The sequence below is a fragment of the Ochlerotatus camptorhynchus genome, unplaced genomic scaffold (assembly GCF_037179485.1).
Source record: "Ochlerotatus camptorhynchus isolate MF236.1 unplaced genomic scaffold, CSIRO-AGI_Acam_v1.1 ptg000191l, whole genome shotgun sequence".
Taxonomy (NCBI): domain Eukaryota; kingdom Metazoa; phylum Arthropoda; class Insecta; order Diptera; family Culicidae; genus Ochlerotatus; species Ochlerotatus camptorhynchus.
Window position 1 is genome coordinate 2,846,689 of NW_027040681.1, and position 13,682 is coordinate 2,860,370.

Here is a 13,682-nt window from a genome sequence, read left to right on the forward strand (position 1 = left end):
GATCTCCAGAGGACCATTTTCTAGCCACCCAGCTGCATGTTTATGATTATATGCAATTTAGAACAAAATCGCGGATCTTTATGACTAATTTCATGAATTGATTATTTCCCTGTGAATGTGATTTTTCGCAGAGCAACCTCTCACTGGTTTTCCCGTTCTGACAGACCAATTACCGGTCCATTCGTTTCCGTCTGTTCCGTTCGAAAGTAGATAGTCATACCTTTCAAATAGTGGCTGAATCTTAAAAGTTGGTAATCAAATGTCAACTTGAATCGACACGCATTTTGTTCGGGACTCTTCCGGGTGTTTTCGTTCTGACTGGCCAACACAAGTCCAATCGGGTTTCTACCTGTTTAAATAAAAGTCATACCTTTTGAATCATAACGCATTGCCTAGAACCAGCCATGCTGACATGCATCGACACGCTGTTTGCAGCCTTGGGGTTTTGCCAGTTAATTAGGGCCCATGCATTAATTATGTCACGCTAAATCGAGCAAAAAATTACCCCTCCCCCCTATCGTGACGTTTTTCCTATACCTAATGCATTGCTTGTCACAAAATATTAGAACCCCTCTCCCCCCTTAGAGCGTGACATAATATATGCATCAACCCTTACGTTAATGCCGTTAACGTCTGCGATAATGTCTTCATGCCGAAAACGTGTCCGACGATGCACAACGATGACTGGTGTGGTTTTGGCGCCAACGATGATGAAGCGCGTGCTACTAACCCTGCCAGGGTGTGGAATTAACGAGCGCAAGCCCTCTTCCGGTGTGCCGGGAAATTTCCGTAGCCGACAAGTGGAGTCATAAACGATCTGGTTGTGTAATGCGATGATGGCCACAAACCCAGTGCTGAGTTGCATCACGGTACTGACAGCCTTTAGATTGGCAGAAGAGATTCCTACGGTTAACAATCAAAACAACTGAAAACCCCTTTCTCCGTAAAACTTCTCACCAGTATGACACAACAACCGTGAGATATCGTTGTTTTGCTTTTCTCACTCATTCGCAATATCACTAACATCTGTCATGTGGTACCATCACAGTTCGAAAAAGTAGTATAAATTTCTGTTCAATGTGATGCACATATAAGGAGCGTCACATATCATATAAGTTTATCTTATATATCATGTAAAGTTCTAAACGGCGCCGGTGGTGTAGTGGTAAGCGTGATTACCTCTCACCCCAGCAGGCCTGGGTTCAATCCCAGTCGGCGCCGCCGGGATGTTCTGAGGCATAACATCTCTGATCACGCCTTCCTTCGGATGGGAAGTAAAGCCGTTGGTCCCCGGTTCATGAGTTGATGGGTCGATAGGTAGGGTCCAGGTGTGGGAGCTGCCTTCCTGGCACGTCGGTAGCATTGGTGCTCAGCACGGAAAACAAGATCGACGGATAAAACAAACCAAAGGAAAAAAAAAAATGTAAAGTTCTGAGACATTTCATGCAATTTTTGCAAAAAGCCCATTGTTGTAAACAACATTGTTTACAAGTTGCTCGGTTGCGTGAAATGAAATACAAGTTTGCTTGAATGAATGTTTACATCACTGTTAAAATTCAGAATTTTTATTTGTGTAATATTACAAACAAAACAAGAAACGGTTATGTGCTCATGTTATTAACGAAAGAGAAAGTCGACGAAGAGAATCGATCAATGTTACTTAAGACCTAATGCAATGTTCAGCTTGATTTAACCAGAAATTATTATTGTGAGAATTCATGAAGATTTTGTAGCTATTTATTTTTCCGGATACCGTGACGCTTGAGCTCCAATAATAAGGTAGCTGACCGCATATCGTATCTACATTACCGAAGTCCAAGTATCAAGGGATCCGTAAACGTAAAACCAATAAATAATCCTTGCATAAATACGAATTAACCTCATAATATTGGAATTGTAGCTAGAGGTGTTATTGTTGAGTGATCAAACATTGAAGTGTTGAAAAAGTCATTATATATCTTTAGGTTAAACACAATGCAATATTTGCTTGCTTTACCACAGTTCAGGATTAGTTCAGGAAAAAAAGTTGACAAGCTTGAAATACAAGGGTCATACAATAACTTAAGCTGTTTCTCGGGATTTTTCAATTTATGCTTACACAATTCAAGACCAATAATTGAGAAAGCCTCAACTCCATTTTGCAAACAAACCACGTAAGGCCATTTTCTCGCGAATCGAAACCTACATTCACAAACCTGAAACCTAGCCTGAAACCAAAGACATCATATCAAGAAGACTGGCAACTTTTCCAGAATCCAAGCAACAGATACAATGTCGCTGCGCTTGAGTGAAGGTAGAAGCAATGCATCGAAAAAAGATCAAATACATAAACCTTTCTTCTGTGGATGTAATCTTTACCTGGGTACTGCGAACACAACCGTTTTTGTTTTGCAAGTCAGCAGGAAACAACTTGAAAATTTTCCGATATCACAAATTGTTTTGCTAATGCACTGCTCACAATTTGCATATACATGCTGTCGAAAGTTCACCATTTGCTCCATAAATAACGTGTACATGGTGTTGGGAGTGCACCTACCCACATGACTCTTATAAAGTTTGTTTGCATTCTTCCTTCAGCAGTTCGTACAGGTTTGTTCGTTCGTTACATTGTTTACATCCGAGTATTTGAGCAAGTTTTTTTGTTGAAGAATATTAGTAAAAAAATGCCGAAATGACTATATTTTCAACATTGACCACAATACTTTATCTGCCGACGGGGATTGTATGAGAAAAGTATCACTTTTAGCAGCTCTAGATCGTTGGATTCTTTTTGACAGCACCAGTTGGATTCTTTTTGACAACCATTTCGTGTTTCTCCGCACCACTCAGATCTTTACTATCAAATTTGTTCGAAGCATTTACCTTTGAGCGGCAGATGACGCGATTGTACCTGTCTCATAGCGTTCGTATGAGAAAATGGAAGTGTTACCAGTCTTTTTGATTTGTTGTCTTCGCTGAAACACAATCGGGAAGAGCAGAGTTTCTCCGACCTGTTAATTTTGCGACAAATTAGCTTTACAAGGTTTGTTTACAAAATGGAATTGAGGCCTTTGCAATTGTTGGTCTTGAATTATTGCACGGTGCATTATAAATACACATTTTCTTCAAATGAGGTTTCAACAATCAATGCAACCATTGGTATCCATCAACAAAGAAAACTTCAAATCGTTACTTGGAAGCCCGTAAGGAAACGCAGTGTATTTCAATAAATCTTCGTTAAAATTAATAGTGAATTCGTTTATTATTCAGTTCCAACCTGGATCGGGTATCAAGATTGGATCTGCTTGTTTTCTGACAAACGTCAGTTTGTTCATTTGCTTTAAACGCATATCAGGTTGAGGGTCACACTGACAAAAAATTTAGATTAGCACTTATTTTGTCGAAGGTCCAGCAGTTGGTCCTTGTAATTTTTCGGAGCAATTCACACTTTTTGCACGAAACAAAACCTAAGGGGGGGAGGGGCTGTCAAATACGAAAAATCGTCGTCTACCTTGCATAACTGGCTCCAAACGTAAACAAGCCATAAGAAACCTACAGGGTTTGTTTACGTTTGCAACCAATTTCATACAAGAATGATCAGTAGGCTGATTTGACAGCACGTCCCCCCCAGACAAAACCACGTTGAAAAGCCAACTAACATTTTCAGCTTTATAAGCCAACTTTTCCAGCGTTCTGCTGTAAAGTAGCTGAAACAAAGCTGCAGATACAGCTATAAGCAGAAGCTAGCAAAATAGTTTTGGAGAGCGTTTACTCAACTTTTTCACAACCATTATTCAATTTGTCAGTCGCACTGAATCCAGCATTTTACAAGCGCTTATGGCCGCCACAATCTGGCTATAAGCGATCGTAAAATACTGGATAACATCACCCAATGAACGCTAATGTCAATATTAATCAACTTTCAACTTGTAGCTGCAAAACAAAGCTAATCAAGTGAATATATTACTCATTTGGTGGCTTCTATACAACCAACCACTCTTGCTCAATAACATAAACATAAAAAGTGCTTTTTCAACAGCTAAACAACCTGTATTCAACTAATAAATTGTTGTAGAGCTACTTTGGAAGCTATGTTACAGTCAACTAGGTTTATTTTTGGACTTGTGTAGTTTTACAGCTTTTACTCTGCTTCTTTACAAAGCTGAATTAATTAGTCGAGAAAAGTGATTCATGTGCACTATAATAAAACCTCTACTCAGCGATCTTGTTGTAGAACGGCATGTAAATTTGTTTACGTCTGTTCAAAGTGTTGGCGTAGCGAAGTTGATAGTATTAAGGTTCGCCAATGCGGCCGTCTCGAGTTCGATTCCAGGTTCCGGTACAGTGTAAATAATTTGGTGGTGTTGCTTATAACTAATTTCGATTACTTTGATTCGCAGTAAAATAAACAAGATATTCCTTCAACAACAAAAAAAAAACGTAAACAATATTTAACCTGGCGTCAAGAGAAAGCTGTGTAGTGTTTATTGAATTATCGGGTAAAGGTTGAGTAAGCGCCTTTCAAGTTCACACACAACTAAACAGCAGGATAACAGCTGTATAGAAGCGTATATAGATATGCAATAAGAGCTTATCCCAACCGTCACAACTTGCCATAGCTGACAAAGTTCGCCAGATTTGCTGCTTAATAGTGGTTGAGTAAAAGTAAAACATTTGAATACAGCTTGAGGCTGTATAAATGAAATGAGTAAAGCGTTTACATTGCGAAAATTGTTAGTTGGGAAGATATTAATTAATTAATTTAGCTTTATTTAGGAGGCTTTCAGCCTTAGGCTGGTTCGCCTCCAACTGGGAAGATATTTGTTTTGACAATAAAATTCTCGTGGGTTTGTCAATTGTGAGTTGTGTCAGTTTTGAGATTTATTAAGCATCGTACACAATGACGCGTACGTAAAAGAAAATTGATATTGCCGATGGAACATAAAAAAAAAGTGAAAGTGGCTTTAATGTGCATGTTCAGAAATGGCATTTTTGAAGATAAACGAATATTTTTCTACATTGTAACGTAACAGCTCCCACATATTTATTTGTTACGTTTTCTTCCAAATGTTTCGTATGTTATAAACTTAACAACTTTTGACAAGAACAGGAAAATGAGGGAGCATTATTGTCACTTCCCACTTATAAATGCCCAACAGAGATGATTAGTAAGTGACTGATTTTGCTACTCTCTCCTTGTCAATTAATCTGTCATGGATGGCTTTTATGAAGACGGTTTATAAATATGGACCAACAGGGAGAAAGACGGTCTAGTGAGGTAGAGGTGTTTCCAAGTGATATGTTACACATCAAATTTCGATTTTGAGTTTCAGCAAAAAAAAAATTGCTGAAATGGGTTCAGTAAAATACGTTTTTGCTGGAATTCAGTATAACTATTTTTATAAAAAGCCCAATTAATTTCCTTAAACTTTGCTGTTCACAGTTTTTTAATCATACGTATGAGTTAAGATATAATTAATTAGCTAAACTAGCTAGCCGTATATGGGGCCAAACAGAAAACTTTTCCCATACCGTCTCTTACTCATAATTAATTATATCTAAACTCGTGCGTATGATTGAAATACTGTGAAGAGCAAAGTTTAAGGAAATTAATTGGGCTTTTTGCTAAAAATACTTTCGAGATTGAACACTCACGAATAACATCTCAAAAGAGTGAAAATTGTTCAAATTATGCGACAAGTGAATTTTAACCTACGAGTATCTCGAAAATATGCCCTTTTCAAGTGTTAGTCGTGTACAAAACTAGGGAACCAAATATGTGAAATAGCTTGTTGGACAATAACAAACAACTGTGCAAAGTTTCAACATAATCGTAGAAGGTCGATCGCTAAATTTAAAAAAAAAATCGTCATTTGAAATGGAACTGCTGTACTATCTAATGCTGACGCTCAACTAAAATAGGAAGAACAAACCATAGTGAGCATTACATTCAATGCACTACATATTAAACGGGGTTCGCCTCCAAAATCACTGCGTGAGACTAAGAATTTGATCACTCAGGCCAGAACGAATTGCTTAAATCAAGTCCTTAGATCCTCAAATTAGGATGGGAATTCAAATCTTCACTCTCAGATTTGTGTCATTTCGCGAGAGAAATGATGAAGTATCTAAGTTTGTTTTATAATCACGGAACGTGCCAGAATAAGGCGAAATGGAGTGTACTTTGTCGAACAACTTTGCAATTCCCTATTTTCATATCCCTTCTATGTCAGAAGTGAGACAAATATTCGGCCGGATCAAGAAAACGGGAATATGTTTAGCTTGCGTCAACGCATGCGCAATTCTTTCAAATCTGTTATGGATGTTATCTTTAGGTGGCAAATTGCGATGCAGACACATATACACATTTTGCTCATAAAACTATTATTTGGACTTTCAAAATCGTTTTCAGTGCAACAATTCTCAAAAAAATTGTAATAACAAAAAATTCAAAATTTTGACCAAAAGATGTTGTTCTATTATTGTTGTTCAGTTTTTAGTGTCCAAATTGAAAAGGGCGGGGAACTGTTAATTCATGGATAAAAAAATACCTTGAACATTTCAAACAACACAGCTGTCTGCTATCCCTCCTAAGAGATGAACTAGCCTTCGGCTAAAAATCTCTATAATAAAGCTTAAACAAATGTTGCCCCTCCACTATCGAGACTTGTTCGAGTGCAAGCGACAGTTACATCACGCACTTTCAACCCACTGCGTAGAACCACAAACAACTCATATCTAATCGATGGTAGCTTTCACCTTCTGGGTGCAGGACCATCCACATTGGTGTCAAGTCATTTCCACATTCTCGTGTACATATCATTCGTAACACTCGTGGTCACGATGTTACGACAATTCTTTTTCGGTAGATAACAGCCAATTCGCGTGCGGTACATAATGATAGAGCACATTTAACGATAAGAAGTCACCTTTATTGCAAAAAATTTAAAAAAAATCCGAAAATGCCGAATAATCCGAAAGAGCGTTAATCTATCTGTGTGTTTTGTTAAACACATGTGATATCTTGGGAACACCGGGAAATATGTTAGCATGGGAACCGTAGATAACGCTTGATTAGCAGTTGATATTGGGTCACAACGAAGCCGTATAAAAAGATCTGTTTGCTTTGCGGATTAATTAATCAGTTTGTAAGTCTCCAGACAAAGCAGAAGCAAACATGAAATTCCTCGTCATAGCATTGTGCATCGCTGTAGTCCTCTGCTTGGGACAACTAACAGCAGGACAAGTTATCTCCACGGGACTATGCCCAGTGCATCCCGTTCATCAGAACTTCGACGTTGCACGGTATCTGGGACTGTGGTACGAATATCGCCGCTACGAACAACGCTTCCAACGCGACGGAGAATGCGTAACGGCCCAGTATTCGTTGAACGAGGATGGTAGTGTTCGGGTGTTCAACAGCATGATGGTTCCTCCCGTCCAGGAGCGAGTTGTCGACATTGGACGCGCTATTGTGGCCTTCCCGGAGGAGGATCCTCTGCAGGCGAAGTTGAATGTTACCTTTGAAAGTGGTAAGTGTGGTGTTGAGCATTTAATTTGCAAAGTGCATTTATGAACGGCTATTATGTTTAAATACAGCACCAGGAGACGTGTTCGGTGACTATTGGGTGCTGGATACGGACTATGACAACTTTGCCGTCGTGTGGGGTTGTTTCCAGCCGGGAACTCTCATCCGTGCTGAGAGTGCATGGATTCTGTCACGTGAACCTAAACTAAAGGATACCATTGTGCGACGAGTTCAGGAAACGATCGAGAAGTACCTGGACGAAGATTTGTTGCGAAGGACGATTCAGGATGATGATTTGTAAGTAGTTGGGTGATATAGGTAGGCTACCTAGCAGGAGTAAACTGACATAACAATTTGTATTTCCAGCTGCTGCTCGGTCGAACCGGAGGTGCAAACCCATCCTGCCTGTGGGTTGAATATGATGAGCGGACGTCATGTCTAGTTGCGTATATTGCAACTGACGACATTGTCGATGTTTGGAGTTATTTATTGTTTCTAGTTATTTTAAGTTCTTCGTATTAAAATAGAAACAAAACAAAAACTAAACTGAGAAAATATAAATTTATGACTCGACCTCCTCCGATTTGCCTGAAACTTTGCATAATTAAGTGTTATGGGTAAGCATTGACATTTTTGCAAAAATTCGGGCGAATTGGATCTTGTATTTTTCTCTTCAAAATGGCATCTTTGTCATTTTCAATAAATGGTAGCACTAAAATGTCACCTCTTAAACCAATGCACTTGAAGCATCGCTCCAGTTGCTTGGTAACTCGAGGAGTGGCGTTCAGCGAGCACACTGGCCTCCCAACCTTGACCTTGGTCGTCTCTGCAACTGTCGTTTGCATGCCGCCGAACGCCTTCCTCATCCGGATTGCCATCAGGACATCTCCCAAATCGCAGTGCACGTTCTTCGCACTTCTCAGCTCGTCTTTTGTAGTGATCTCCTCCAGATCTCTGCACTCGACCACTGTCTCATGGGATAGAGCTCTTAAGTTCGTCCCTTCGCCAAGAGACTTTTCGACGAGCTCAGCCTTCAACTCTTGATAAATAAAAAAACGGTGGCCAAAACCCGCACCAGGAAGCTGTACCGACGAGACTTACATCAAGGCGGATACAAAGGAGTTGCCGGGGTAGGAGTTATACGTTGCCACATCACGGTTGGCCGATCCTGAGGAGGTAAAGGAGAAAAAGCTGGAGTTTTTGTTTTGGCAGGCCATCTGCGGGTGCGGCGAGATGAGCCAGCCGTACGTCACGACGAATACCATCAACGGGCAAATCTTTTGGGACGAGTGCCTCCAGAAGCACCTCCTACCCTTCCTGCGATCTTACGGAGGTGAAACGCTGTTTTGCTCGGATTTGACATCCTGCCAGTACGCGCGGCCGGTGTTAGACTGGTACAGAGACAACAATGTTGGTTTTGTACCAAAAGACGTCAACCCACTGAACTCGCCGGACATTCGCCTGATTGAGAAGTTTTGGGCCATCATGAAGGCCATACTTCAACGGCAGCTATGTTTTGCATCAATAAAGCAGCGCAAATGTTCCCCCAAAATAAAATAAACGCTCCATTAAATTTGATACCGTGATCTTCACGATGTGTAAGAAATGTTCATATAGGCATGAGAAATTTCCGTAGATATTGAAATAAGGCACACTTTAAATCATGAAAATGCTCCATTAGAAAAGTGATGTTCGTCATGTTCTGTTCAGGAATGATACCTTTTAAATGTAGCTCTAATCACTATATTAAAGTAAAATTTCCATACAAGAAGAAACATTGCTTCCTAAACTGTAGGTATTTTCACCATATGGCAAGGACAGTGCACCGTAAAAATACATGCTGGCTAATTAAAAAGACCGCAAAAAACATATGTAGGATAAGTTATTGCTCCTTATTTGCTGTATATTGTCCTTTGGAAATAATAGACTATATCACTCGGAAGACTATGAAGGATGCAAATAAAAGCTACCACCAATGCACCCCTCGGTAACATAATAAATCGTGGATAATGGTCACCCTATTCGTTTTCAATCGCGATCAATTGTAACAACCAAAAACAAATAATCACACTATTGTGCTGCAAATGCTCCTTCATAAAATAAAAAAATACAACCCAAAGAGAGAGTCATTATCCCTTGTAAATACAAATGCTCCATTAATTACTCAAAGCTAGCAGCCACATTTTCTACCATTTTAAAGCGTAAATGCTCCAATATGTTTTAGAAAGGCTCAATCAATTCAGCTAAGTACACTATTTTTATGTGGCTGTTTTTACGGGAAATGCTCCCTAAATCCAAGAAGAATGCAACTTTGCTATTTTTTAACATGGGCTGGTCATCCAGAATTAAGAGCGATGAGTGGAATTCAGCAATGCAAATACAGTAATGACCCGATTTCGTCAGCCCCTCTGCGCATCAGACTTTTATATTTCAATAAATTCACATAACAGTAATTCCAAATCTTTCTCATTCATCTTCGAGGTGGATGATTAAGGTATATTTATGGGCAATAATACTACAGAAAAGTGCATGGGTTTCGTAGCAGCGATTGAATTGTTCTTCTTGCTTGCTCATATTTTTCCTGATGCAATCGCTTGTTACAAGATTTACTTAATTAAAAACGATGGTTGTAGCACTGTTTAATTAAAAATACAGCACTGCTACAATTATGTCTTCCATAGACATAAAATAACGAGAACAAAGCCAATACAAGATGTTTACAATTGATCGATTTGCAAAAATATACATGGAACTGATTGGTTTTTCTATTTAATATAACTGTTTATACACTATCGGTGTTCAAAAGAAGACAAAGTTTGTATAGTTTGAAAATGCATAATTTATTTATACCTTCATAAATTTCGTACGTTAGGGAAATTATTATGGACGAAGCTATTCAAATAAATATCTCTTCCAGGGTAGGGTGTGGTAGTATCAAAAAATCTAACGTTGTCTTATAAGGGAGGGTAAAAAATATGCCTACGTTATTATTTAACGGTCCCTTGTACAAATGTCGGTGTTCACATTAAGACAAAGTTTGAACTGTTTGAAAATTAAAAATTTATTTATACCTGCATATATCATGTGATTAAATCCATGTTGCGCTGTTGATTTGATACAAATTCATTTTGCAAAGTAGTCTAGCAGATTGTAACATTATAACAGATTATTGAATTTCAGTCACGTGCACAGTAGTTCAGAAGCCAAAGTGTAGATGGAATTAATTGTTTCTGTTCAAATCGTGTGGTGTCTATGGAAAACAGGTTCAGTGATATGGTTAAGGTGGTTCTTACGGTTGATGAGTTCAAAATGTACATTTTTTAGTTAAGTAAAAAATGACTGACATTATAAAATTTGTGTTTCCAAACAAAATATAAACAATATATAGTATATATATATATATAGTTAAAATTGTGTAAATGGCTTTTTACGATGCATCTAAGAGAACATACTTTCATTCATCTGTGGTGAGACTATTGTGAAGGTTTTTTTTTTTTTACTCATTTAATTGACTATTAAAAAGGGTGTAATTTTATAATAAAAAATGGTGTTTAACTGACCAACAAAAAATGTGTTGTATTGGTTGTTTCACCAGCCTGGGTGCCAGTTCTGGCGCTTTTATTTAAACAATATGAAGAAAGCAAAAAAAAAACATTAACAACTTTTGATTGTATTTTCGATGGAACTTATTAGCACGCCGAAGTTTAGCGGGATAGACGCACCAGTAATGAATGTGCTGTTATGGTGTGTGGTCTATAAAACTTCCACATAATAGTATGTGTCTAGAATACACCTTAATAGGAACGTATACCATAACTGGTATGAGTGCAATACCTAAGTAACGAAGGAAAAGATGGAGTGAAAATTGGAAACCTGAAATGTAAATTTAGTCATTAGAACAAATATTCTTCTCACAAGATACTCCTGTCTTTTCTGCGCGTCGAGCCAATCTCTTTCACTAGTCATTCTTCTTCATGAAAATGAAGAGACACGTCACATGTCGTAGCTTTTATCATCGCATTTAGTGAAGAAGAGTCACACGATTTTCAGAAAAGGAGGAATGTCAAATATTTAAGATTTTCTTGTTAAATATTAGGTCTGCACTTGTGTTTTCTGTAATTACAGGGTTACTTCCACTCACTTGCTATAAAAAATTGTTTTTCAGAATGATGAAATCATTAGATGTTATAATGATAATTATTACTTGTAAGTTACCAGAACAGGTCGTGAAGTATGTGTTTGACACATACAATCTGTCAATATTGCTTTCAGTGCGTCACAATCAGCGATTTTACGATTCGTGAGCGCTCACTCTGAGTTAATGCTTACGAATCATAGGATCGCTGATTATGATGCTCTGAAACCAAAATTGACAGGTTTTCTGAGTGAAACACATACTTTAGACCCTCTTCTTGACCGACAAGTACAACATACCATTATATTATCTAATGATTTCATTATTCCGAAAAACAATGTTTCTAGCAAGTGAGTTGAAGCAACCCTGCTGCAATACATGATTTTCTTACAGCAATTTACAGCAAACGTAAAAAAAAACAAGTCCTGAAGCAGACCTCTTAACTCACGTAACATCTAAAAAATTACCATACCCTGCTTCGTTCAATCTCTAACCAGTGCTTTTGAGACGAATTTTGGACGACCCGTTGGTTTCTTAGAGCTGACTATTGTTGTGTTCGCCTCCGGCCGAAGGTGGTAGACTCTTTGCTTCACAGCAGCGACCAATATATGGTGGCACACGTTTGCTTTGAAGAATTCGATGCATGTGCAGTTCCATTTTAGGTGGCTTTCATCCGTGATTTGAACGCGGAAAACTGTTCCGATTTCTTTCGCAAACTGCTCAATGGACGTGAATTTGGGATTGCAGAATCTAGCAATATCTTGTGCGGTCAGATCCGTGCGTCCTCTGCCCGGCAAAAATACGTATGTCGTTGATCCATCTTGTACAGTTCGAACGGTTCCTCCGCTATTAATATATTGGAATGCTTTTCGTTCCTCTTGAATCGTGAAAATGCGGGCTTCACTTATCTGTCTCGCCGGATCGCCATATGCCTCTATTATATCACAAATCTTCTCCTTGAAGGTACCGAGTGGCTCCTTCTTTCGGTGAAGATAGTTGTACTTTATCGACTTGTTTATTGCTTCTACAGCGTTGTTCGTCGACGGTACACCTGGAGAATGTGCCTCGTGCCATCCGGAAAAGTAAGAATTATCAACGTACTTACGGAAAAATACTAGCAATTCCTTATTGTTGCTGTACTTTTCGAAAAATAGCTCGACAGCTTTCATATAATGCTCTTGAGTAGGAGCAACCTGTATTTGGCTTATCTCCTTTTCGATACAGGACTTTTCAAACTCTTCTAACGACGACTTCCTCAAGTTCTTTTTTAAGTTTTCCCGCAAGTGGAAGTAACAGTTGATGGGTGTGCATGTTGCGAACACCGATATTGCCGCCGACTTTAGAGCTATCTCACCATCACTGATAAAGTACTCAATATGCATGGATACACCCATTCGTACGCAGGTGTCTTTCAATGCTTGGAAAGCGAAGGCATAATCATGGTGGGTTTGATTTGAGATAGTAGCGAATGCCACAGGGTGTGCGTGGCGCATCTCGTCCACCATGCAGATGACCAGTAGTGGGTAGCCCTCTAGGGTCGTTTTAAAAGTGCAATCCGCCGCCAAGATACGTAGCTTACCAATCACAGAGAGCAGCCGTTTGGAAGATACAATAAATCGAAATTTGTTGTTCTCATGGTCAATATCTTTATTAAGGACGAATGCTCCTCTTTCGTCGTATGGAATGGCTGTTTTTCTCGCGGCCCATTGTTCCAACTCGCCTATGTGAGAATTAGAACGAAAGCTTTTTATTAAACCAATAAATCGACAAGTCGTTTTCTGGGAAGAGACGGTGAAACATATAAGAAATAATTGGAAACATCTTCCGGGGAAGTTGTATAACACACTTTACAACGAAGCCTGTAGTAGCTAGAGAAAACTTATAAACGCATAGTTTTTACAACCAGGTAATCTGAGGTTTTCTCGACGAAAATTTGAAAGGCCAATGAACCAACATAATCGTTTGCAACATTTGAGAATAATTTGTAACATGTAGGGAAATGTAAGCATTGCTTATTTATAATAATTGAACTGCTCCACA

General features: G+C 38.8%; 1 protein-coding gene across 1 annotated transcript in view; it reads left to right on the top strand.

Moving 5' to 3' along the window:
• The window catches only part of LOC135702319 (uncharacterized), an 85,316-nt gene that overhangs the window by 15,211 nt on the left and 56,423 nt on the right, over positions 1-13,682 (top strand). The window contains exons 3-5 of the mRNA XM_065223347.1: positions 7,268-7,511; positions 7,579-7,804; positions 7,874-7,914. Coding sequence (XP_065079419.1) covers positions 7,268-7,511; positions 7,579-7,804; positions 7,874-7,914 — 511 coding nt within the window. The remainder of the gene's footprint in view (positions 1-7,267; positions 7,512-7,578; positions 7,805-7,873; positions 7,915-13,682) is intronic.